General features: G+C 40.2%; 1 protein-coding gene and 1 long non-coding RNA gene across 3 annotated transcripts; both read right to left on the bottom strand.

The window, feature by feature from the left end:
- Positions 1–1414: 1414 nt before the first annotated feature.
- On the bottom strand, positions 1415–2438 carry LOC139433108 (uncharacterized). The gene is made up of 3 exons (XR_011642672.1): positions 2236–2438; positions 1632–1692; positions 1415–1549 (listed from the first exon to the last, which is right to left on the bottom strand). It is a non-coding gene; the product is annotated as an uncharacterized lncRNA (long non-coding RNA).
- Positions 2439–8291: 5853 nt separating this feature from the next.
- lpin1b (lipin 1b) lies at positions 8292–26614 on the bottom strand. Of its 2 annotated transcripts, none has more exons than XM_034076292.2 (20): positions 26439–26614; positions 19330–19533; positions 18874–18969; positions 16573–16859; positions 15201–15305; positions 14987–15110; positions 14615–14894; positions 13947–14040; positions 13667–13851; positions 13485–13578; positions 13190–13259; positions 12519–12611; positions 12361–12419; positions 12124–12262; positions 11801–11949; positions 11259–11345; positions 10902–11054; positions 10679–10793; positions 10459–10562; positions 8292–10378 (listed from the first exon to the last, which is right to left on the bottom strand). In XM_034076292.2, exons 1-20 carry the CDS (start codon positions 26511–26513, stop codon positions 10204–10206), a joined length of 2688 nt encoding a protein of 895 aa, XP_033932183.1. In that variant the 5' UTR covers positions 26514–26614; the 3' UTR covers positions 8292–10203. The 2 variants fall into 2 exon arrangements, with proteins under 2 accessions (XP_033932183.1, XP_033932184.1); XM_034076293.2 differs by lacking the exon at positions 26439–26614 and adding an exon at positions 22166–22405 and having other exon boundaries at positions 8293–10378.
- Positions 26615–27521: the final 907 nt, after the last annotated feature.

Raw genomic sequence — 27521 nt, 5'->3', positions numbered from 1 at the left:
GCCTCACGTGAATATACCTCAGTTGTATGATTGCCTGCTCAATGTGAATACACGGCGTTGAGACACAGCCTGACTTGCCTTGTTTATTAATGCACATACATCTACAAACAGCGGTGTCCGTGACGGTGAAATGAGTGACAAGATGGGATTAATCAGAGGTGTCAGTCTGCCACATGCACCGGCAGCTAACTGCCATCACTCACAGAGGAAGAGAAAGAGAGAGGAGACAGGCAGGTACCATACATATATATCCATGGCGGCGGGGCGGGAAATGTAGCGTTGTACCTACACTTCCTACAGCGTAACCATGTTCGCCTAGGGCGCCAGATCTGTGGAGGCGCTGCGCTGACAGCTCTGGGAGGGAAACAAAATGTTTTGACCGTTGGGGCTCATCCTAATTGTCGGCCTTGATGTAACAACATTCATAATTAAGTAAATGTAACACCCTTTTCATCCCGGTTACACTTTTCATTTGCCCTGTGCGATGGGCGCTGTAAGTGATGAAAATGGGGGATGTTGGCTTATCTGGCACCCGCAGCTCACAGCCAAAGTGCGAGTGAGCGCTATAGGCCCTGGCTGCGGAACGCGGAATGGGGCGGGGTCGGATGTGGCCTAATGACACAAATAGCATCATCTGCTGGACAACTACAATAAGTACAGACACAAATCTGCACTGACTAAATATAATTAATCTGCACTCGACTAAATATAATTTAAAAACTAAATATACAAACTTCATACTAATTAAATGCATGAATGTATTTAAATATGTGGTATAAAAAGTCATATATTCTATATTAGTGTATTTAAGTTCATTATTTAATATTTGTTTTAGATGATAGTGTATTTAAGTATATTATTTAATATTTGTTTTAATTGATTATTCATTTAGTCAGTTCTGTGCATACTCATATCTAGTCCATATATTTCAAATGATACATTGCACTGCATTTAATAGAATGATAGAAAAAGCATTTATTATTTACAACATTTATCATATAACAGAACAATCATTAAGATAACAGAACCAAAAAAGCAAATACAGTAAATATAAAAACCAAACCAAGTATACAAACAAAAAATCTATACAACAGTGAAAGGCTTTGCTGATGCAAACATTCAACCGCGCTCTTCAAAACAGGCATGAACCTTAAGGTTTTCTTTATCAATGCTCAAAAAACATTAAATAGTCCGACTCAAATTTGAACCTGAACATAAATGCTGTGCTGCCTGGGGATGCTTCAAGCGCTCAGAGAAAGGAGTATGAATGTAAGGTTTCCCCACTGACATAGAGAGGAGGAAAGAATGGCTGGCTCAAGTCAGCAGGAGCAATGTAACTATCACAAAAGACAACAACAGCAACAACATATGTGAGGTAATCATATTTTTCACAAAACGAAGACCACACCATTGGGAAGCTTAACGTCTGTTTAATAAAAATAAGGAACAGGGAGAGGCTTGCAAAGCTCTGGGAGTTGAGACTCAGGTGCGGGGTGAGGGTCTCATTGCAGGTCTTTAGGCTCCATTGAATCCCCCTGGGGTTCTTGTGCTGAAAGAGGGAGACAGGAGAAAGGGTTAGATACATCTAGCAACCAGAGGATGGGAAATTGCCGACCTATTTTAAAACGTACCTTGTGTTTTCACTCTCACTTAAGTCCCTCTCCCTTTGCCATCAATCCAACATCAGCTGAGCTGCAACATAATACAGACAGGTAATAATCAACAGAATCACAAAGACATAATATGACTCTGCTAAAAACACTCACCCATAAATTACGTTTTTGTTTACTGTTTGGAAGTCTCAAATATCCACTCTAAATCCATATCGATAGCGATGTATCACAAAAATAGCTCTCTTCCTTATTATTGTGTAACGTTAACTATATTATACTAGCTTGAACTCCAAAATGGATATCCTCATTTCACCACCTCCACCTACAATCACACGCCCCAACTCCCTCCACCCGGATAAAAGCACGTTAAGAAGCCCCTTTTCTCTAATTCCACAACGTTGGAGGAAATAACATTAGGAGAACGGATTAATAGGCTGTTCGTGGTTAACGTGTGTTGCTAACGTTATCCGGCATTCTAGCCTAATCTAATCTGTTATCTGTAAACGTCAAATATACTGATTGAAGGGATAATCCACTAACATCCTTTAATACACATGTGTAGTTAATTTGATTCAGATGTTCTGATAATATCCGCAATATAAATCTTTAAACATCTTCTTACCTTTAAAAGTCCATCACGAACGGTCGGGTCTCTTATGCTGCAACCATAGACTGCTAGCCGCAGATCCTCTCAATAGTTTCCCGGAAGTGCTCCGCGATCCGTCATTGCTGTAAAAAACTGGTCCATTGGAGTGAACGGAGATGTCGGAACTCTTCTCTGGGCGGGGTCGGACATCCAACCCCGCCTTTTATCCGACCCCGCCCCATTCCGCGTTCCGCAGCGAGGACCTTCTCAGTGAGCGTGGGAGCGAGCGAGGGAGAAAAGGAGGGTGCACCGGTACGCGCTGTTGTTATGCAACCCAGTCTCACGGCATTTCGTGTTCACCAACACGATTTTTAATCTATTGATTCGTGTTCACCAACACGATTTGCCTCTTTTTTTCGTGTTGCACAGCACGATTTTAAAAGCAATGTATTTCTACTGCCTGCAGCACGTCTTTTTCTCCGGTAGGGTCGAGGAAGACCGGAAGCTGCATGTGTGGTTCATGAAAACATGTTCTTACTCAATATCAAGCCACAGTTATTGCTTTTATTTGAAATCGTATAATTTCAGACTTTTGTTGCCGTCTGTGAGGAAAATAAATGGGGCTCAGAGCCTCAGGATACTGAAATCTGTATTTTTTAAATCTTTTTTTCCTTCTAATTTGTTATTCTTTTCAAAATAACACACTGTTATTTACTCACCAATAACACTCAATTATCCTTGCTTTTATTTATTGGTTTAATTCCATAATCTCGGGCTTTTTTGGCATCCGTCAGGAACTGAATTTCAAAATAAAAATAACCGGAAACAGACGTAGGCATTTCGAGCGATTACCCAAGATCCATTTTAAAAGAATAAAATAATACTTAATTCCGAGTGTTCTTGCTTTTCTCTTTGAAAGTCATCACATAACGGCATTGTAATACACGGTTCGGCTGCATTGTATATTACAGATCTGCCGTAGTTCTTTATTTATAGAGCCCTGATGAGAAGACCTTTGGAAAAACTGATAAAATGCCGCCGAAACTGAATACTTGACGTGAATCATAAATATATTCAACAATTAAACAACATCTTCAATTTCTCTTCACACAATACGTCTCCTTGCAGTATCAACACTAATTCGGCTGACTTTTACATTTGATCTAATTCACAGATAGGTTATATTTACACCATAACGGTGCACAGCTGATATAAAAGGACTGTAGTTTTTAAAGATATTAATGATTTTCTTTGAATGTAAGAATGTAAATACTGAGTCTGAAATAGTATAGCAATATGCTGTAAAATTATGTGAAAGCATGAATAAAACGTGTCCTACACTAATAATACAAAGTTATTATGGCTGTGTGTACCTTGTGTGCACCGCCTAGTGGTTAAAGCACGTTATTGAATTATTGTTTTTATGTGTTATAATATAACACATAAAAACAATAATGTACTCTTAATATTTTTTTCATCAAATATTATTTGAATATTTGAATAAAAATATGAAGAGTACATACTTTCATAGGGGGAAAGTAGAAGGTCTGTGATAGAAATATAGAATATAAAAAATCAAGAAGATACTATAAGTGATCTCTACAATAAAACAGTTTAGTGCAGGATGTACAAAGATATTAATAGGAGGAGGTGCAAAACAGAAAAACGAATTAACCTTTATTTAAACATTAAATAACAGATTAAGGTCTTCTTTTAAATAAGAAAAAAACTTTGGGGGTATCTATCTACAGATAAATATTAAGCCTGACAAAGTACTTAACGTCTAATATATTGCTTTCCTGCAATGTTAACTATGTTGAAGCACTTATTTTAACTGATATTATACATATGAATTATACTCTTATGTATGTAGATAGAATAAGAAATGTGCAGAATATGAATATGTTTAATGGTGGAGGTACACACATATTGATAGATGTCTTGTAATGCACTGTTGAGGAACCTGTGACCCAAGTGTTTCATTCATTGCATAACTACACCGTAGTTGTGTATATGATATGTCAATAAACCTTTGAAAATCTTGAAAGGGATGTGCAAAATAGCCATAATATACAGTCTTTAATTAACTATTAGTAGAGAATAACGAGTAATGAATATACTTTATTACTCGTTTCCATTCATGTCAATTGCAGATACATGTTTAGTCTTCTCAAGCACCAACTATCAAATATCTCTCCTGATTGTTGGCACTTGACAATCACCTTACCTGAATTTTACTCAGGTGTAACTAAAGTCTGATTTAAGGGTTGTTTATATTTCACATCATTAATCAGAATCTGCAAAGTAACTCAAATAAATGCAGTGGAGTAAAAATACCAGGTTAACCTCTGAATTGTCGTGGATTAGAATTACAAAGTAGCAATGATCTGTCATGTGGGTTTATATTAATGCTGCGCATTATGGACACAAGCGATTTTCACCCATTTATTAATTATATGTTTTACATTTGATAACACCAATGTGTTTAATACTGGCAACTTCTAATTGTGGGGAAAACGAAAACGTTCAGTAGAGACGTCCCATAGAACATTTTGCGAAACACAATAGCCAGCATGTGTAGTTCTGGGGGGGCGTTCGATTCCAGTTTTGGATAGTCTGGCGTGGTTTCATTCCATTTCACACAGCTGTTTGACGCTCTGCGTAACCTTACGGGGACTGTAGTCCTAAACGATAGCTGGGGATTATGGGTAGTGTAGTGTCTTCGGCCATCCTAAACTCAGAAATGTTGACAATCGCAATGATGCTCGAAATGTCCCTTATAGGCCTATGTCTGTATCCGGTTATTTTTATTTTGAAATTCAGTTCCTGATGGACGCCAAAAAAGCCCGAGATTATGGAATTAAACCAATAAATAAAAGCAAGGATAATTGTGTGTTATTGGTGAGTAAATAACAGTGTGTTATTTTGAAAAGAATAACGAATTAGAAGGAAAAAAATATTTAAAAATACAGATTTCCGTATTCTGAGGCTCTGAGCCCCATTCATTGTCTGAGCCCCATTTATTTTCCTCACAGACGGCAACAAAAGTCCGAAATTATACGATTTAAAATAAAAGAAATAATTGTGGCTTGATATTGAGTAAAAACATGTTTTTATGAACCACACAGCTTCCGGTCTCCCACGACCCGACCGGAGAAAAAGACGTGCTGCAGGCAGTAGCATAATGGAAACATTAACATTTTACCGATTACCGGCCCTCAAGCGAGTACTGCAAGACATAGCCCAAGAACGCAATGGTGAGAGATCTATTGAGGCACGTGGTCTGCTGGCACAGTTGGATCTAGAATTCATTGTGCATCTTGTAACACTCCATAAAGTGTTAGCAGAAACAAAATTTCTCTCTGACATGTTACAGTCTTCATCCCTTGACCTTTCAAAGGCTGTGGATTTAGTTGGATCTTTAGTTCAGACATTGAATGACTTCAGGCAGGAGTCATTTTTTGATAACTTGTGGGATGAAGTGTTGAACATTTCTGAGCAATGTGATACTGCAATACAGCCAGCAGCAAAACGACAAAAACGACTGAGCTCTAAACTTGCTGAAAGCTTCGTACTGACTACTGTTGGACAGAGGGAGACAGAAACACGGGCTTCATACAGCCTTTTTCTAACCTGTCATTGATCAGATGCTCAATGAGCTTAATAGACGGTTTTCAAACACAAACTGTGACATAATGAATAGCATCCAAGCTCTTAACCCCAAAAGTAATGCATTTCTGAAGGAGACAACTCTGTTTTCATTTGCTCAGTTGTATGATGCAAACATTGAGGACTTGGGGCATGAGCTCCATCAGTTCAGCAGAATTTTCGATAGGAAAATAAAGACTGGGATGCAGAGACCTGATAGTACAGTGGAGCTTGTTCAGTTCATTGAGCCTTATAAAGAAGTGTTTTTTGAGCTCTTCAGACTCTGCAAAATAGCAGTCGCAATCCCAGTCAGTTCTGCTTCCTGTGAGCGTAGTTTTTCTACATTGAAGCTGGTCAAAACTTTTCTCAGATCCACCATCACTGATGAGAGACTGAGCAATCTGGGTCTGCTTAGTATTGAGTCAAGGAGGTCAAAGGCTTTGAATCTTGACTTATTTGTTGATCGGTTTGCCAAAAATCACAAAGACCGCAGGATTTTGTTGCTGTAATGTGACATTTTGGGAAGGAAACTACAGCCTGGGATGCAGACACCCTTATCTAAAGTAGAGATGTAACTGTTCATTGCCTTTATTTTTATATGTAAATCTGTGTGTTTTCCAGATATCACGTTTATTAGAAATGTGACGGAATAGACGAAACTGATTAGTGCGCGTGCAGAACAGGTGTGCATTCTGTATTCAGTCTTCATGTTTGTTAAATAGCCTACGTGTCTGTGCTTATGGGAAATAATACATCTGAAATCTATGTTTTCTATCTATATACATGTATTTTACTTCATTTAAAGTCAACATTTAAGATTTGTAGACTTTTACATTAAATCCTTTTCTGTGGATTTAAAAATGTATATTTTCTGGTACTCTTGTTGCGTAAACTTGTTGATCGGTTTGCCAAAAACCGCAATATTTTGTTGCTGTAATGTGAGATTTTGGGAAGGAAACAACAGCCTGGGATGCAGACACCCTTATGTAAAGTAAAGATGTAACTGTTCATTGCCTTTATTTTTATAAAAATATGGGAGGCGTGTGGCGTAGTGGGTTGTCCGTAGGTGTTCGGATCAGGGGGTCACAGGTTCAAACCCCGCTGCAGCATGTCGTTGTGTCCCTGGGCAAGACACTTCACCCCAAAGTGCTCCTGTGGGGATTGCCCACAGTATTGAGTATGTAAGTCGCTTTGGATAAAAGCGTCTAACAAGTGACATGTAATATAAATATGATATGGTGTTAGTGCAACAATGGTACTATAACTTAAGCTGAAGCTAACAGTAATAACTATAAGATATATCTGAAATAAATAAGTGTACTGAAACAAATACCAATAACTGTATTGCATTGTTTTCTTATGCCCAATTACTTCATACTGTCTAGTTCTCTTTTTCGTCCTGTATTTATTGTGCCCCCCTCAGAAAATAACTGGGCCCCCCAGTCAAATTGGTCTAGAACCGCCACTGCTCTCCAGTCAGACTGAGAGGCTGATAACTACAGCTCAGTGAGGTAAAGGACTCTCAGTGTTTAGATAATTCACTTTAGTCTAAGTTATCTCAGTGGGTCTCAAATGTTTTGATCACAATTTATGTAAACACATTATTTCCAAGGCACTCCTTTATAATTATTGGGATAAAACAGGTTTGAAATCATTCCAATGTATATAGGACAGTAAACCAGACATATCGTTTTAAACTGGAGAGATACAAAAATATGCATAAATAAAATAGTAAAATAAGATATGAATGAACAACAAAAATAAAATACGTTACATGTATTTGTTATTGGCTATGGTAGGTTATTGGTTATGTTCACATACTTAATTAATTATTAATATGTAAACCGATCTTTTTCATATGGGTGTTTAGAGTTGTACCCCCTAGATCTAGTTTCTAGTCATTCTGCTTAAAGTGCACCAGATTGAAGCATTTTACTTTAAAATGTTCAAACATTTCTTCTAGGTATGCCTGAGAAGGCAGATATGCTTGTTTTTCTCAACAAGAACTGTTCTTTAAAAGTTGGACTGTTGCACTGTTGTAGCTTCGGTGGTTCTCAGGTTACAGTTACATAGCAGTGAATATAAACAGACTGATTAATGTGAATATTACTGTAAACTAACCTATGTAAAAGTTTCTCGAATAAATGTAATTTTTTTGGTGGAAGAAGCATGTATCATGTTTTTACCCTGCCCCTCAAAGAATCGGAATTGAGGACCGTTAAGAACCGGAATCGAAAAGTAGAATCGGAATCGGAATCAGAATCGTGGAAATTCAAACAACACCCAACCCTATTTCTACCAAACAGTAAGTAAAGGAGTAAGGGAAATGTAACATACAAATGAATCCTACTTAGCAGTACTAGGTTAACTCAACTGAGGTTCTGAATGCAGGATATTTGTATACGGTTTTTTCACTCTGGTATAACTTTTACTCAAGCAAAGCATCTGAATACTTCTCCCACCGCTATACTCATGTGAATGAATAGTTGTCCTGCAGAAAGTTTGACACACACACTCGCTGCTGTACCAAGGCTTTTTTATTGAGTTAAATTACATTTAACAGTGAACTGGTCAAGAGAAAGTACGGAGGGGGTACATGAACAAATTATTGATCATTTTGTTCACAGTCAAGGTAAATATAATACGTTTTCAGGCTTTTCTTTTTAGCTCTTTCACAGAAAGAATAATAAAGCATTATATACACAAACTCACTTACTCAATATGGCAATACTGTGGAGGTGTTCACTGATACACAAGGCAGGTCAACATGATTACAGCTCCTGCTCATGTACTGTATGACCTCAGGTCATCTGTGGTATTATGTAAGAATTAAGGATCACTTTTCAATTGTTTGAGGGTTTCCAGACTTGGGTTTTGTATTAAAAACAATGGGTTATGGATTATATCAGTATGCAGGGAGGCGGTGGATAGAGCGTTGGTGTTCGGATCAGGGGGTCACAGGTTCAAACCCCACTGCAGTCAGCATGTCGTTGTGTCCCTGGGCAAGACACTTCACCTCAAATTGCTCCTGTGTGGATTGTCCACAGTATTGAGTATGTAAGTCGCTTTGGATAAAAGCGTCTAACAAGTAACATGTAATGTAATGATAAATAAGATATACTTAATGGCATGTATGGAACAACATATACATGAGCTGACAGTATCATAGACTTGTTTTGTTATCTGTGACTGGATACATTTATGGGTGTTTGGTGAAGGTCACCATAAATGTGATCACTGTGATTTCAATAGAAAAATAAAAATGATTCCTCTCACAGATACTCTTGATTTTCTTTTTTTGAGAAAAAGACAATTGTTATTTTGACCATTAAAAGGGTTGTGCTTTTTGTTTTCCTGTCTGGTCACTTTGCTTCAACAATAAATATTCATTTTTAAACCATATTCATAACATGACCTCTGTCAGGATAAGTCAAGTTACAGTTACATTCATTCATTCATTTTTTCATTGTGTTCTGTTATACTTCTTAAGGCTGGACACTACAGGCAAAACCTTTCCTGGTCGGTTTAGAGTTTGGGCTATTTAGCTTACATTACCTTTTGCTATGACATTTTTGGAAAGAAAATCCTAAATACACATTTAAATGTTTATCTTCATTTTGTCTATTTTCATCTGCACATGTCTTCTAAATCCACAAAATTCCACCATTGGATAATGCCTCATTTGCATATTTAAACTTTTCAGAAAACTCGTAATACTGAAAACTTGGATGGGATGTTTCATTATGATATCCATTCATTTAAATGTTTTTCCTGTAGTGTCTCCCTTCACATACACCTAATACTGACTTGACTGATTTCTTTCAAACAAAATAATAGATAACATTATATGTTGCATTTAAGTAAGTATCAGCATGCATGTATATATATATATATCTGCATTTCCATGCTGAGGATCTGTAACAGTCTCAATCTTCAGAGTAAGAAAATAAATTCTGCATCTACTATTTGTCACAAGTTGAAATAACTCGCTCTCTGCTGTGGCAACAGAGTGGCTTTGTTCTGTTTGATGCACTGATTCCATAAATACATTATGTCACTCTCCACATACATACCTCATATAAAAGGTCTATAGCTACTGAAAGAATATCAACACTCACTCGAAAATGATATATGTACTAAGCTGCCTGAATAAATTACTATAATTTCTCATATACATCTAGTCAGAAATCTACGGAGGCCATCTTTCTCATAAAAGTGCGCTTACATCCATCTTGTGCGTTATAAGAGTTTTCACAGCAGATTTAACAAGTGGCCCTTGCTGTGCCCTCAAAGTGCTCGATCTTCTACAAAAAAATAAAATCACACACATGTCAGTGCTCAGCAGGCCACGGGCGGTCAGCTGCTGGGGAGCGGGCTCTGTGGAGGCGTAGTGCCCTGAGGCTCCACCCGGGGGAGCTGCTGCCTCCAGTAGGTGAAGTGGCTGTAGGTGTCCGAGCAGGGGAAGTCTGAGGAGGAGGATCGCATCTTCAGGGGGAACACGTGGTCCACCACCTCACCCAGACGCACGTACCTGAAGAGAGGAAGACGCATAGTGAGATATTTTTCTGGAGTCATTTTGATGTTAGAATATATCATGAAAATGGGACTTACGATGAGATGTTGGTCTTGGCATGCTCCTGCACTAGCTCGCCTTTTGGGTTAACGGTGAAAATCCTGTTCAGTGGCACCCCGACTTCTTTATAGGAATATACATCCTGAGAAAATAAAGTACAATTAGATTTATATCTATAATAAACCCTGCAAAAATATCAAACCTCAGGGATAACCTTTAAATGACTTATGAGTTGTAGTTTATATAAAGTGTGTGTACCGTTGGTCTGTTGCCAAACGCTGCATAGAAAGGCTGGGTGTTGGGGTAGAAGAGGTTCTTGATATCGTTGAGACACTCCACCTTGAATTTCTCGGGTTTCTTCTCAATCACCTCCCTGTCACACACAATCACAAATCACAGTTCAACAACCCTCGAGTGTTCTTTACCTTCTTACAAATGGTGACATGACTATAGATTGATTGTGTCTTTATGTATATGAGACCTGTGCAGAGCTGAGAAGAGGCTGCTGGGGCTGAGGAGGACAGGGCCAATAGGAAGCATAGTGCCTCTCTCGTTGACCCAGTGGAGGTAACCTCTGGTCATGTCAGCCATGCCGATAGCTCGAGCGGAACAGTACAGGAACTTGTAGCCATTTCTGACAGAGTGAGAGAGGAAACAGAGAGAATAAGCATGTGTATTAATAATGATCACTTGTTTTCCTTTCGAGAGCTTGGTTTTGGCATTTCTGGTATAAAATATGTACGTAACTTTAAACTATATGTGCGTTTTATTCTTTGCTTTGATCCAAGGAAATCAAGGAAATCAAGATCTGACATTATGACAGTAACGTAATTCTTACTGGCTGACTTTGTGGTAGAGCTGTGCAATGCCCTGGTGGGTCCAGTCCTTCCCCAGTGTGGGCAGGATGTGACCCAGTGTGTCCGACCTGGAGACAAACACAATAAGACACAAGACTTGTGTAAAAGGCTTTTGCTTATTATTAAAAAAAAATTACATCCAAAATCATGTCAGAAGTCCTATGTACAGATATTGCTTTGAACAGGCAGTTTCTCATCCGTATCAGACTGGACTTCTGTATCGTCCTCATGTCAAATAACTCTTTAAAAGTAATTAACAGGTTGAATCATGTTCCCTATATTTGATAAATGCCATAAAATATGAACTCACTTTGGCTATAGTGGACCAAGAGGTGATTTTAATCATATTTTATCTGTTTTTTCTTTGTTCATCGATACATAGCTGTGTTTCTGTCAAATTGGACATATTTGGACGTTCAGATGATGTGTTTATATCCAAACTAATCTGAACTGTGTTGTGGAGGTAGCTGTAAAAGTGTTTCTATATGTATGTATTCATACACTATGCTTATGTATCACTGACCTGGTGATGGTTCCATCTATGTCAGAGATAATGATCTTGTCGTCCCAGTTCCAGAGGGAGATGGTTCCCTGACAGCGACACGTCCCCTGGTACTGAGTGGTCACGCTGAACACAACATCGTTAGGGCCATCCTGCAGCTGGAGGGACAGCTGTGTGTGTGTGTGTGTGTGTGTGTGTGTGTGTGTGTGTGTGTGTGTGTGTGTGTGTGTGTGTGTGTGTGTGTGTGTGTGAGGGAGAAAGAGAGAGAGAGAAAACAACTAGATATAATACATGGAGGTGACAATTAATAACAAAAGAAAATTCATGTCAATGTCTGCACTCACCAGCTGCTCTGATGTGAGTCGGAGTGTTTTCTTATAAGACACGCCTCCTGGTGTAAGGCCGGGCTCTGATTGGCCGGGCGCAGAGCTCTGTAAGGCTGCCCTGTGGTCTTCATCACTGGAGGAAGAGTCTTCTTTGTGTCTGGCGTTAGACAGGTGGACAGTGTGTCAAGGGATGTTCAATCTTTCCCTGATTTAGAGGATTTATTATTTGTCTTGTATCGTTTGCTGGACTCTCACCTGCTAGACATTTTCCCGTCCTGCTCATCATAACCGCAGGCCCCCACGTTCAGAGAATCCTGTACGAGGAGAACAAGGGTTAATGTTCTTTTAAAATCGATACAAATATTGTTGGAAAAAAAGTCAATTTAATCATAAAGGAGATTAGAAGAAATTACAGATTTGGTGCTGCTGTTTCTGCCTCGCCAGGAGAACCACCACCTCCCTCCTTTCTTTGGCATCTTCTCTTTCATAATGTTATCCACTGCAACCTGGAGAGGAGCACACACAGCCCCAAAACAACCACGACACAACATCGTAAAAAAAAAACACGCCTGAAAATAAAACGTAAGCCAAAGCAGACCAGTAAATCAAAAACAGTAACACAGAAGCAGCAATGTGTCTGCGGTTGGAATGGGGGGAAATGAAGCTAATTTAAAACCAATGCGACCAAGAGAGCTGTTTCTGACGTACAGAGCTGTAGCCAAGCACACCAGTCAGACAACAGAGAAGAAACTCTAAGGCGGAGTGGATATAACTTAGGCAAGAAGACTAATGCATGGATGCAACAAGGAGAGGGGAAGGAGGGGAACACAGAAGAGACAAAGTTTAAGGAAATGCATTGGATGTTAATCACACAACATAAAGACGTAGATAACATAGGGTTTATGTTGTTAGGTTTATAAATCCCACATTAGGTACTATGCAATGTTATGATCGTAACATTAGTAGTATAGTTGCATAGGCATACACATATGCAGCATGCAGTAACCGTTTCAGTCAAAAGGGGGAGTGGTATTCATGTAACACAACCAGTCATAAAGTACTGTGCCCTGTATCAAATTCCTACCTTTGGCAGCGGTTTCTGAAAGGCCTGCAAAGCCAGCATAAGTGGAGCCGCAGAGCTCCAATTATAGTATCTGAAGGAGAAAAGAGAATATATTTTTATCAATTTCATTACCGCAGCAAGACGTCTTTGCAAACAACCTCTTTAAGAGCACAAGCAATCCTGCACACCCTGCAGTCTTTGCTGTAACACCTGGCAGTTAAATCCATACGACGTAGTGCACCGTAAACTGCTTATAGCTTGTTATTTTACTATATTTACACACACGTTTCGTCACTGAAGCAGGGGGAAGTCTTACTTGGAGACAATTTTCACGACCAAGTTGGGGTCGTCGATGATGGAGGGGTTTTCCGAAAACTGCTGGTAAGAGATTATTTTCTCGTGGAACTGCTCTGTAATCACACACATATTACATGTTCAGTTTTCCACAGCTTATTTAAAAAAACAAAACGTGTGACACCTGCTGTGTCGGAATCCTACCATTAGTGATCTCCCTGTTGTCATTGAGTCCTCCACACAGAGAGATGGTGATAGTCGGCATGTCCGCCAAAGGGTCGCAGTAGCTGTCCACTCCGCTGTCCCCCCCTGAGCTGAGGGACTGTGGGGACATGCTGCTGCCGTGGGGGCCGGGGTCTGAGTCGCTGCGCACCGCCACAACACCGTCACTGCAGCGGAGAAAAGAAGTATTGATAAGCTCCGCTGTACAAATGTTTTTGATTGAGTTTAAGTCATGGCTGTGTGTTTGCGTGCTTCTACGTACCTCTTAGGGAAATAAAGGGCCGCCACTTCAGGCTCGAGGTCTGTGATGTCATCCAGGTAAATCCCATCAGACCCAAGATGGCGGCTTCTCTTGTCTGCAACAGAGGTACGAATCAATTAAAATAACTTTGTACTTGCTTGGGTTCATACAATGAAACAATTGAAACGATTTTTCTTTTTTTGGGGAGGGGGGGCTTATTTTAACTCAGTCACGAGTACAATTATTCTTCACTTTTAGCAGCAAAATGTCTTGCCATTTCCAGAGTGTGTAAAAGTCTGTAGAGTGGGGAAGCTTTCTCTTCATAATATGCAGCAAAGTTCATGATTAGCTTCATCAACAAGAGAAATAGGCAGTATGGTTGATTTCATTTAGGAGAGCATGTCCTCAAAATGTGTCATTTTGACCCTCAAAAACAATACATTCTTGTTTTTTTACAGCCATTTAGATTCCAGTTTATTTTTCGCTGTGGCTCAGCCTGATACAATGCATGGAATTATATTGGGTTAACCAGAAAATGTTATCTAAAAACAGTAGATTTGTGTGTGATTTTAACACCAATAACTAAATGACCTTGAGCTGTGCAGAACAAGAAACAGAACTGCTGTTGACAGCCTAAAGCTCAGGATGAATGGAATATTTGACTGTGCTGTTGCCCTTCAGGCTGTCACCTTTTCTCTTGGATGGAGAGTCGGTTTTTCCCGGTGGTAGAGGCATCGTCTCCTCCATTTCAGACATCTGAGCTGCTACACCTCCGGCTGTCATGGCCTCCATCCCAACTGTCTCCCCATGTGTCTCCTGTGGCATCATCAGGGTGAGTGCTGATATTTCAGCGCAGGGTCCACTCTGTTCCGTCTCATGAGTTATCACGCGGAAGTGTGTGCTTTCAGAGACTGGAATGGTTACCAGGCAAACTGACGGAGGGTTGGGTTTCTCTTGCAGGAAAGACGGCTAGAAAAGCAGGATAGAGGATGACACTAAATGACTACAAATAAAAACAGAGTTGTTCTTTCTGTGCATGAACAGTTTACATTCTCAGTTACCTTGGCAGCCTGCGGGAGCTCTCCCCACGCCCAGTGCATGGCTGGATCCTGATTGGCTGCGTCTGACGGCTTGGTCAATAGCTCAGAGTCGCTCTTGGGAGAAGTGGGACGAGAGTTTCCAGGACTGTGAGAAGAAAAGAGGATACACCATGAGTTACAGAGCTGCTTCTTCTGAATAATCACATGTAGGTGTCATCATGAGTGAACGAAGCACCTCTGAATGGGGCTCCAGTCTCCATCTGAGCGAGTGTAGATGCCAGACTGTTTGAAAGAGCTGCCGGGGGCGACTGTCTCATCTCTTAAAACGTCCCGAGAAGTCCTGAACACACAAATATATACTGTAAATATATCACTGAATAACACAAATGTGCTTTTTTTATTTAATAATGTAGTGTATATTCTACTTTGTCACAGTAACAGTATGTCCTTTTGCTTTCACTTTAAACCCATTTTCAGACCCTCAGAGATCAAGACTGGACTCAAGCACCTCTTGTAGCTACAACGCTTTATGAATATAATATTAGTTTTTCTTTGACTTCACCAAAATAGGGAATTACTTATGGGGCTTTGGTTATTAAAGGCAGCTTGTTTCCTTCAATGACAAAGTATGCTAGCAATGTGTTGACACTTCACAAACAACCTCTTCTTTTATAGCTGTACTCAGTGTTAAGCTCAGTGATACTTGAAGGTAGTATTCAGTACAGATGAGCAGGGATTGTAATGTAAGGTATCCCCAACAGGCGTGCAGAGATGGAAATACATCTGTCTTGTAGCTATTTACAACCTCTGCTGTATTCATTTATGATACATGGAGAGGGGGGGCATAGCTCTTATAGCTGCATGTTGGCATACTGTATGGGCATGCAACATTCCTTAACAACAACACACACAGGAAGGATAGTTTCTCATTTCAAATGCAAAGCTCTTTTGTTTTTCCACGGCCGAAGAAGTGGTTCCCTTATGTTCTTGGGTGTCTTATCACTTATCTGTGTGTGTGTGTGTGTGTGTGTGTGTGTGTGTGTGTGTGTGTGTGTGTGTGTGTGTGTGTGTGTGTGTGTGTGTGTGTGTGTGTGTGTGTGTGTGTGTGTGTGTGTGTGTGTGTGTGTGTGTGTGTGTGTGCTTTTCCACTACAGTCGCTGGGGTCTGTTTATTCTTTCCTGCCAGACTGATTCTCTTACAGCTGCTCTCAAAGCTATGTAAGTAATGTATTAAAGGGGCCCTATTATGATTTTTGGAGTGTTCCCTTTCCTGTAGTGTGTGTACTGTGTCATAGGCTTTTGTGCATGTAAAAGTTTCACAAAGGCTTACATCCCTGTGTTCCCCCCAGAGGGAGTTTCTCCCCCACACATTCCCCCCCTGCCTAAAACACCTCCATATGTCTCCTTTGTTTACTTCGGGAATATAGTGACATCACTATGTTACACTCTTCTATTGGCTAGAGCTCCAACACATAGTGCGTGATAGGCGAAGGGGCGGGACATCTTTAAGCTGTTTATGAACCTGAAAATGAGCTTAATATGCCCCCTTTAATTCCTTTTTCCCTCCCATTCCCTTTTTCCCCTTTACCTCTCTGCACATTTTCTCACCTGTTGCTCCCTATCCCCGTCATTTCATCCGAGCTGATGTCTATGGTAAACATGTCTTCATCCTCAGAGTAGTCCCCACTGTCCTCCTTCCTCACACTGTCCGCCCGGACCTTCCTCCTTCTCTTCCTCCTCTTCTTCATCATCCCATTGCCAGTCTCCCCAGCGGCCCCCGTGGAGCCCAGTGTCTGTATGGGGGGCCCGGAGCCCTTCCCCAGCAGGGAGGAGCTCATCAGGAGGGCCCCGTCCGACAAGATGGGAGAGGTGGCCAGGTAGGAGGGAACCACTTCCTGCGAGACATTATGGTCAAAAAAGGCATCATTTCATATCTTTGAGACTACAATAGGATTGGTACTAGATTTAAAACACCAAACAGCAACACGATTGACAGAGTATTATCATTACAAATCTGTTTGTCACATCCACGCCAAACTAAAAGTGAAAAGTAAATATTATCTTCTTATTTAAACAATGAAACACAAAATCCCACATCCAAAATGTCTTCTCTTGCATTCACCCTGACCCTTCTGTAAGCAGGTTAAAGCTAGATTTTGGAATTTTGGAACAACTCCCACTAAAACATGACTCTACTCTTAGTGTTTTGCTTTGTTTTGATTGGAGGCGAAGTGTGCAAACAATGTCAAACTGTTTGCAACCTTCTGCTGTGAGGGAGACTCCTAGCCAGCGAAAAACTAAACAGCCAATCCAAAACAGACTCATTTCTGTGAAAGGAGGCCAGTTTTGAAAAAAACCTCCTTCTAGGAAAAGAAAAGGCTTTCCAGGAGGGTCTCCTGGAGTTAGCGTGGGGGAATGTAGACATGTGTGTAGACATGTGGAAAGAGAGGGAGGAAAAAGTGAAGTGTAACCTCATCATTTGTGTTCTGAAACTACAAGTTTTTACTTTTCATGTGCCAAGAACTCCCCCCCCCCCCCCCTTTCTCTCCTAGGCCTGGGAATCTGACACTAGGGCTGAACGATTAATCGATTTTAAATGATACGATTATCAAAGCGCAAAGCCTGCGATTTTATTTAACTTTTTTTTTTTTTTTACATTATATATATTTTTTTTGTTCTTGTGTGTCAGTTATCCACACCAATCAGAAGTGCTGTGCTCCACATGTACCAGCCATTGTTAACCAATCAGAAGTGGCCCATCATGGGCCACTTCTGATTGATAGAGAAGGTGATAGACAGATTGATCCAATCACCTGCCAAGTATTTTTGAAAGTGCCTGCTCTTTCCATATGGCTCCTAGATGGTTTGGTGAAACAAACCATCTGAGTCAGGTTAGGTCAGGTTTACATCTATTACAGGGTGAACCTTAAACTAAAGCTTGACTTTAAAGCAACCCAACGGAAGTTTCATGTAAGTTTAGTTCTTTCACTCGTAGCTCGGGCTGCGGGGGTGCTAGAGACGGGAGCACGTTGATGCGACCTTCCTAGACGGAGAAATGGCCGCATTTTACAATAAACTTCCGTTGGGTCGCTTAAAAACAAATATCGCAAATTGAATCGCAATATTTGTCAGAAAAATCGCAAATTAGATTTTTTTCCCAAAATCGGGCAGCCCTATCTGACACCCCTCTGGGCTTCTCTTGCTGGTGCCGGCCCCCCAGCCTCAGTAGTCCACCGACTCTTTGTATCTACACACATCCTCACGTGTATACAATTGTGTAGAAATATTTTGATAACGACAGCACACGTGACTTGGCTGTCTTGGTGATGGAAAAACTCTGCTTTCCAAGAACTGAGGAAAAACAGCTGTTGAGTTTCCATGAATTCCAAGCTGAGTTTTGAATGGCTCCCATGGGCCACATAGAAGTAAAACAAGTATAACCATGTTTAGAAAGAGGAAGGTATTTCTTACTACATGTTTTCAACTTGTCACCCTTTAACTATTTCTCTAACAACTCCATTCACCAATAAACATGTTCTACTTGAAAGCATATTTATTTGTCAGGAAACTGGAGTCCTGGTTGATCCTCAGTTATTATGACATAGAGGTTGATTTAGGTCAGAAAGCCTGCACTCAGGACTCATTTGCCCGCTGATGAACACAGGAATGCTGTTCAGCCAAAAAGGATAGGAACAATTCCTGGCTGCTTTTCCAACCTATGCACACAACGGCAGCTTATTCAAACTACTCCAGTATGAGAAAACGGATAGTTTGGATAACGCTTCTGGGTTGTAAACACAAACGAGAGACTGATGTTTCTTTTTCAAATTGAGGTCCTCTAATTAACAGATGTTACATTTGAACCAAGCACATTTTTAGAAAGCTGTTTACTGCAGTTGTCATGCTAACCTGATCATTTTCTGTTTCTTGCACAAAGAATGCTTCTCCATTGTCCCCAAGCTTCATGTGTAGATTCACTGGCTCTCCATTGATCTCCATGTCCACCTGGCGGTAAAGAATGATCGTTAGAAATAGCAGTTTCAATTCTATAACACATTATAAACACAGGCAATTCAGTGTGCTTCACATACATAGCAACAAAGAGGACATCTATACAAAAAATAGCATTAAAATCAGTATCATAACTCATATAAAAATAAACCTAGATACTTAAAATTGAAAAGAATCATTAAAATAACAGTCAATCACAGGCACATAAGAGATCTAAAAATGGCTATATTTTGTGCACATCTCATCTTCTGGCAGTTTGTTTCCGTTGCATGCAGAACAACAGCTGACTTCAATCCAAGAGCATCTCAAAGGTTACAGCTCTCTAAATGCGACATCAAAGGGGGCTCCTCTCACCACTTTCTCCAGGGACCGGAGGACTCCCATCTTCCCGAAGCGGACATGGAAAGGTGAGCACTGCAGGGATCCATCGGGCTGCCTCACTACGATGACGTCGATGCAGCCGGATAGGGTGGCCGGGTTCAGGCCTCGGTACAGCTCTTTGACCTGGACGAACACCTGGCCTGCCAGCTGGCCCACGTAGTTCATCGTCTGACGGGTCTGATGGAGGGAACATTGAAAGAAGGGACGAAATGAATGACGTTACAACTGCAAACTACATCCAAACGTAAAGGCCTGCATTTGCTACTTGAAGGAATATGTCACCACCAAAAATGATCATATTTCTAGCAATTACTGACCTTGTGTTACTTTGAATTTGGGAAGAAAACTTGGATTTTATAGCATGGCTCGATGGTGAACGAAAACTAAAAAGATAGGTAATAGGGTGCGCCTTTTAAAAACAGTACAACTATATCAAAACCTCTATTTACCAACTCTCACATAATTGGGCAGAATCAACCAAGTCTCATTTATCCATTCATTTGTATCCATCACTTTACAATTTAGAACACTTCCACACTGGAAGTATTACACACATGTTCTCGTTCTTTCGATTCTTCATTCGCCGTGAAGGCAGTGACACAACAAGTTTTCTTCAAGGTAACAGTGGTGGAGAAATGGATATACTAATGTTCATTTTGGGGGTGAAGTATAGCTTTAATAGTTGATCACTAAGCCCCACGAAGCTTCCTCGAACTCAGTCAACTGTTATTGGAGGAGGTGTTTATGACCCGGCATCTGCAGGGCCATTCTTCAGTCCGTCAATCAAACCACGTACGTACGACTCTTCCTCTGAGGGCATGGCGTGAAGTTATTCTAATATAATTCTCTGATCTGAAGTCAGATTTGGAGCTGCACTGTCAAAGGAAAGAGGACATGGAGGCTGGTTCCTGTTCAGTACTCTTGTCATTTAGTTTCTCCCAGGATGCATTTGACCTACACTCTGTAGAAAAACCCTCTTCTCCCCTTTTCTGGAAATCCTATCCGACTGTTTTTTATTCTGCAGCCCCCGACGACAGAGGTCAAAGGACAAACCAAGTTAGACCAGTCGAGTACTCGTGTTGCGAATGTGATGTCATAACTGTCCCGGTTGTGAGTTGGCTGAGCTGAGGCGTCACAGGAAATACTGAGAACACGTAGGCTTCCTGAGACACGAGTGAATGTCAACAATGTGAATGTCCACTTAAGGTAAAGAATGCCTTTACACAAGAACTACACTGAACACAATTGTCTGAGTGTGTCATAGTTTAAACAGTTCAATAGAAAAGGTAAGCAGTGATCACATCTGTGTGAAGTTCAGTCCTCAAAGATCTCCAAAACGTATTATCTGTATGTTATTGACTCCCACATAAACAGATGTATTCCACATGTTATAACAGTTTTGGATATTCTACATTTCTGGAACTATCTTATCCGATCAAACCACAACACACTATCCTGTTGAAGCAAATTATCCGAGCCGAGAAATATATTTCAAAAAATCCAGGTGTTCACAGGCTTTAAAGCATGTACACACACGTCCCCTTAGTCGTATTGTTTAGTCCTCTAGCTCAATACGTAATCAAGACTTACAAGCCGCTTTCTGTTATTACGTTACTGGAACAAGCAAAACAAATGCTTTCAAGGTGAACATGTTTCTGTAACTGTGTTTGTCTCTATCCTTTCAATAAATCAGTGACTACACGAGTTGTGAGTCTAAATCAAACCGCTAAGTGCATCAGGTGAAGTAAAGAAGGTAAGGAAATGAACTAAAACCATCTAAAGAGTATTTAAGCTCATAATTAATTATTACATTAATCATGAGATAAATGCCATTTGCATGGCTTTGGAGACTCCTTGGGGTTTGCAATAAGAGAAGGGGGTCTGCCCTTGACTCAGTTGGCACTGGGCACCCAAAATGTTGCAGCAACAGAGAACAATAATGCCACCATATCCCCCTTTCCCTCTGAGTATGTGAACACGAGAACAGACTCCTTGCAGAAAAACAGGAGAGCTATTTTTAGAGCAGCTGATGAGCCATAACAATGTCTGAGTCTTGAAATTCCGCTTATAGATGACCTGACAGTAACTCTCTTTAAATATTCATTTCTGCTTTCACTGAGACATTTAGTTACAGAACAAGCTGACTTTCAAAGCACAAGACTTTTTGTGTGAACACTGCCACATCCAAAAATACTTTTTCTTGTTTTACAGAACACTGACAGAACTGCATGGTTTCAAAGAAAGTGTTCGTAACTGAGCCGTTGGGAAACCCTATTTTATTTTAAAAAAGACAGTGTTTTATGTTTAACTGTGGTGTTTTACAATTTTTTTTACAATCTGCTGTTTCCTTGCAGGCTGGTTTCTGGTTGGGACACTCAGCAGATAATGTTTTACAGAGATTGTCTTTCATTTTTACTCATACTACGACACTCATAATCCGTCACAATATGATGTGCACCCCTCGTAATCATTTAAGAAAATAAAAGCCTCAACCTTTAGCAGATGGTGATGAGTGGAGTTTAATTAAAAAGATGCAGACAGACAACATTGCCTCACACCAATCTGCTACAGTTTTCCCAACTCATCCACACATTTAAAGGGACTTCCAATCTAAATCCAATAGATGTAGGTGAAAAGCTGACTCACAATATCCTGACAGTGCAAATCGATCATGTTAGAAATAAATTACAAGTGACGAGAAGCCCAAATAAAATGAGTAAACAGCAGTAGTAACAGATATAGTATAACACAAATGAAAATGACACATACAGGCAGGTGCATTCAAATACATTATAAAGCAGTCTCCTACCTTCTATAGCTGATATGCTGACAGCCTTTACCAGCACATTGAGCCTGCCGTTCCCACAGCGGTGAATGACAGTTCAACAACACATCACAGGAGCCTCCTTTCCTGGTAGAGGTGATGTCTGAGTGTTTGATAAGCCCTCGACTTGCTGTCACCGACTTACAGCCAGAAAAAACGGACTATTAAGTCAACGCGATACTAATTTCTGCTTCTGACCGCCTCTGTTTCTCTCGCTCTCTCAGCAGCAAGGCTCGACAGAGGATGACATCATGCACATCAAACCCGCCGGCTGACCAATCAGCGTCGAGCCGTTGAGTTGCCAAACTCCTCGTTTCCGCTGCCACAGTGGCAACACGATTACAGCTACTTGTTTACATTTCTCGGGGCAGTTAGATGGTTGCGTCAAATGTATTATTTCTATTCAGAATTTGTTTTTTTTTGGTTATTAGTGTACGTGAAACCCATAGGTGAAAACAAAAGCCACACATTGTGCTTCATTTACTCCACAATAAACTTGTCATAGTGTATTCAAAAGTGTGTGAAATAGGGCAAAAATCTGTCTAAAACAAAATTGACCTATGGTTTATGTTATTCATGTGAAAAATGTATACGAGATGTTAAATGATAAATAAGATCAACATTACTACGCTACAATGTCTCAGTTTAAAGAGCTCTGGAGGAAGCAGCAGCTACTGTGTGTTATGACGGCGGGGAAACGTGGATCTACGTCATCGTTTGAAGTCTCCCAGTCTGCTGCAGTGAGGTGATATTTCGGACCAATCACAGGCCTGCTTCATAGCACATGCCATGTGTAGCCTGAGACCCTGTAGTGAAACGGTGTGTCAGGAGGATGTGGTTAACTGGTGGAGTCATTTTGAAGAACTCAACACCAGCTAAATCTGTTCTTGTATTAATAAAAGCGAGGCATTTCTATTTCAAATGCACAGACGCATACTTAAATAGGCGAAGAAGCACCAAATAGGACCTATTTAATAGGTAATAACCTGATAACACTGAGCTAATGCACTTAAATATATAAAACATTGAAATAAATGTTATTGGCATTAAAAGTTACATTATTGCCAGTTACTTTCTATGTATCTACCTGTGTGTAAATTGGAACACAGCCAACATTTTGACAGACATTTTCAGAGTTTCTTCATGGAAGACCTCACTACAGCAGCTCATCTACAACAAGCGCCGCTTCAGTGTGTGTGTGTGTGTGTGTGTGTGTGTGTGTGTGTGTGTGTGTGTGTGTGTGTGTGTGTGTGTGTGTGTGTGTGTGTGTGTGTGTGTGTGTGTGTGTGTGTGTGTGTTGTGTGTATGGGAACTAATTGTTTTTTCCCCAGAGTCTATGATGCAGACTTTCTGGGCTGAACCAGAGAGAAAAGAATGTGTGTCTTTGTGAGGGTTTTTCCACCACAGTCGACTAACGCTGAGCTCTGTTGTTATCTTGTGGGGCTGTTGTGTGTACTTTTGAAATGTTCACAATGTTATGTTCACACTGAAATTAAGTGGAACATTTTAAAAGATGAAAACCAATAAAAAAATACCAACTCATACATTTAACTACTTGAAAATGTTTTGAGTAGCAAATAGTGCATGTTACCATGTCAGAGTGGTGGTTCTTAGCACTGCTTCAGCTGTGTGTGTGTGTGTGTGTGTGTGTGTGTGTGTGTGTGTGTGTGTGTGTGTGTGTGTGTGTGTGTGTGTGTGTGTGTGTGTGTGTGTGTGTGTGTGTGTGTGTGTGTGTGTGTGTGTGTGTGTTTGTGTTTCTATTTGTGTGTATGTTGCCTGCAGGTTCAGCATGTTCAGTTTCACCACCAGTTTATTGCCTGAGAACTTTGTTTAGTGACCTGCTGAACTTACACCGACTTGCAGCCTTAGCTGACAAGTCTGAAAATTAGATATTTGTTTTCCTGGTTCATAACAATCCTGCCAAATTTAAATGATAAAAGAAATGGCCAAGTCTGCAAAATTACGTTTTTAAACTGTGAAATAAATATTGTAAGATCTACCATCTCACTGCTGCGCTCTGCTTGCAGAATGGCAATGCAAGTGCACACAAAAAACACTGTTAACTTGAATTGGGATACCATTAGGTCATCATTGTGCTCTTTAAGTCACATGATGTGTTTCGATCAAATATGGAAAATGACTTTACGTGAACTATAAGCATTTTCCTGAATGTATAGATTGGTGCCTCCTTTTACTGTATAATAAGTTACGTCAAATGTACTATCATGTGGTTTACACTTTTGTCCTTTAACCACGTTTAATGTAAGGGATTTCCAGTGAAATTTATCAAATGTGTGTTCTTTAATCTCTCATTCAGACTGGCCTTTCCCTTCATTTCTAAGGAAGCACTTCTCCCTTTTGCAGCTACAAGTTAATTCATCACAGTTACTGCATTCATAATTGACAGTGTACCAAACAACTTCCTAATGAAGGTTTCACATAACAAAATAACAACATGGACCTCATTTTTTTTTTTTAAATGTAACATTCAATTACAAATAAGATCCAGTAATAGTCCTGTAATAACTGTACGCATGATACATACTGTATTACAACTGTAGCACTGCTAAGCCCATTCTGACACTCTTAAGTCTGCAGACATCCGTCATTCTGTGAGTGTTACTGAGTTTGCTAAAGGATATATGAGCCTTACAGCTGCTCTAAGACCAGCTTCTAAGAATGAGCTGCCCTGACAGGAAGAGCTGAGCACAGCCGATGTACTCTGGACACGAAACAGCATATGATAGCAATTTCATGTATGGTCGGTGCAGTGACCCCTATCAGGCTACCCCAAACAAGTTGACATAAGACTCTGGCACTAAACCATCAGCAACAGTCATCAATAGAGGAACAACTAAAAACATCTGCAACACAGAGCCCTCAAATATATTGAGTGTTTATTTTTCATCCATTCACACAGACGTATAAGTGGCCTAATTTGGTATGCTACCAAAAAACAAAACACCCTTTCTTGTTGGGGGAGTGTCTTCACACAAGTTTAAATGAAGGATTTGTGAGTCGGAGGCTATGTATGAGCTGACTGCTTGCTATGCACCATGACACCGCAGCAGGGCAACCATTTGTTTTCTCAACGTTGTTATACTTGTCAAAAATAGTTAAGGGATTTTTGAAGAATATTCTTTAGAATATGGGGGAGAAAAAATCAAGCCAACACCTCACACATTTAAAAAAAAAATCATAGCCAGGGATCATAGCCTACTTCCAGGTTAAATGTTTGCAACTTTATGCAATGCAATGGAATAACACTGACAATCATTTTTAAATGAACGATTCACCACAACGTTGAGGAACTCCTCACAATGTTCCTTAAAAAACGAGTCATTCTGTTTGGATGTCATTTCTGTTGACTCAGCAGGGGCACAGCACTTTAACACATTCGTTGCATAATCTTTTTGCACACTTGCTTGATATCGAGCTCTCTGATTGGATCAGGCTATTGTGGTCTGAGAGTCATGAGACCGGACAGAAACATTAGCTGGAATTTAGTAAGTGAGATTATGAGTGTAGAACATACTCTTTGGCAAAACATTGTTGCTGTTATAAATGACAGAAAACAAAGCAATAGATGTTATAGTTATGAATGATTTGTCTAAAATTAATACAATACTCTAACTATCACAGATATCTCCTAATTTTTACCCCACTTAGTAAGTTTCAAGGTATCATTTTGTTGAAACATGTTGGTCTCATGCAACGTGGAATCCCTTCTTAACAAATAACTAAATCTCAGAAATCCACAGAGGTGAGAAGATTCCCTGATCCATCAGGCTGTCCTGCGACTCCTGCCAGCTCGCTTCATCCCTGTACCTTCGTGTTCCCCCATTCACCCCCTTTTTGCTTCTCCCCAAGTTGAGTCAGAGCAGATCGTTTTACAGGGGGGATTACTGAGAGACATATCTCGGGTCTCACTGTCTCTGCTGTCCTAAGAACCAGCTATATGACTCTACACATTAAAATGCTACAGATATGAGTCTAATTATTTTATTAGGGTTCAGATTGAATTAAAAAGTAGTTTTATATGATGAAACGTATGCCTTTATTCCTCCTCTGTGGTGATATAAACACACAAGTGCTTGAATACACTTCTCTCCATTCATTCTGTAAACTACAGGCATATAAAAGCACAATCACAAACCTTTTGACTTTAACATCCATTCATTGTTCTTAATAAAATCAATTTTACCCATAATTCATGCTGTTTTATCCACATATGCAGATTAATTAAAAACTACTTTACCCAGCTCCATGTGTTGTCAGTGCTAAAGCTCTCCGCAGTTTCATCAAACTCTTCTTCATCCTCTGCTGATATCATGATTCCATTGTGTTTTTAATCCCAGTTGCAGTTTTCTGTTTTTTGGTATCTCTAAACAGACGTTTATGTATAAAATTCCACAAGTCTTGGACTCGTGTCTTCACACTGTGAGCATGTCAAGTGTCTGACTGTCATGTGCAAGTGGACAGCGTCTTAATAATTGTACCTGGGCCCCCTGGTCAGAAATCTGAGCCTGTCACAGAGTGGTCATCGTCCATCAGACCATCTGACTTCTTAAGGACTTGAGGAGGGGGGACACCTGTTAGGATTGTTTCTAGCAGAGAGCTCCCTCCTGCTTAGAGCATGCCTGACAGTTTTTCAATGTGTGCATTTCTCATTAGTTAACACTGACTGTGACACCTGTTGTTGCTGTTGACCCCATGTAGAGCACAGGAAGGCCGTCACTGACATTCAGAACATATCAGCACATGTCACATGGGCTGAAGTCCAAGTCTCCCTGGTACCCGGGACTCTTCCAGTGACTGCTGTCACGGATATGACGCCGTTGCCACTGATGTGTTTGAAGAACTGGTGACCTTTGGTTTAAATGTGATAGGCCAGCTGATAGCTAGCCACCATGGCATCAAGCTCTGACGTGAAGCCTTTTCAATATGAGTCTACACTGCCATCAAGTGGTCACAAAAGGGAAATGCATGTAGAATGGGAATTTAGGGCCTGAAGTTGCCTTCACTTGCTATATTTAAATTCCGATTTAAAAAGACCCTATTAAAGTTCTTAAACTTCATGTGTTGGTTTGTGGTAGAAAAATCCAACTAAATATAACCAGAGACTAATTGAATCCTCTGAGTCACATATCGGCTACTACAAAAAAGGCCTATTTTGATCAACTTACAAATAAAATGCATCTTAGCCTTAATAATACAAAGTTTGGGTTTACAAAGTGTTTTACTAGCCTCTCCAATAAATTAAATCAAAATACTTTTTTTTTTGTGTGTGTGATGCTCTTCAATTGTTTTGTATAGTGATGAATTGCATATTTGTATTATA

Source organism: Pseudochaenichthys georgianus, chromosome 24, assembly GCF_902827115.2.
Source record: "Pseudochaenichthys georgianus chromosome 24, fPseGeo1.2, whole genome shotgun sequence".
In the NCBI taxonomy this organism is placed as follows: Eukaryota; Metazoa; Chordata; class Actinopteri; order Perciformes; family Channichthyidae; genus Pseudochaenichthys; species Pseudochaenichthys georgianus.
This window is presented reverse-complemented; position numbering and strand designations above follow the sequence as displayed.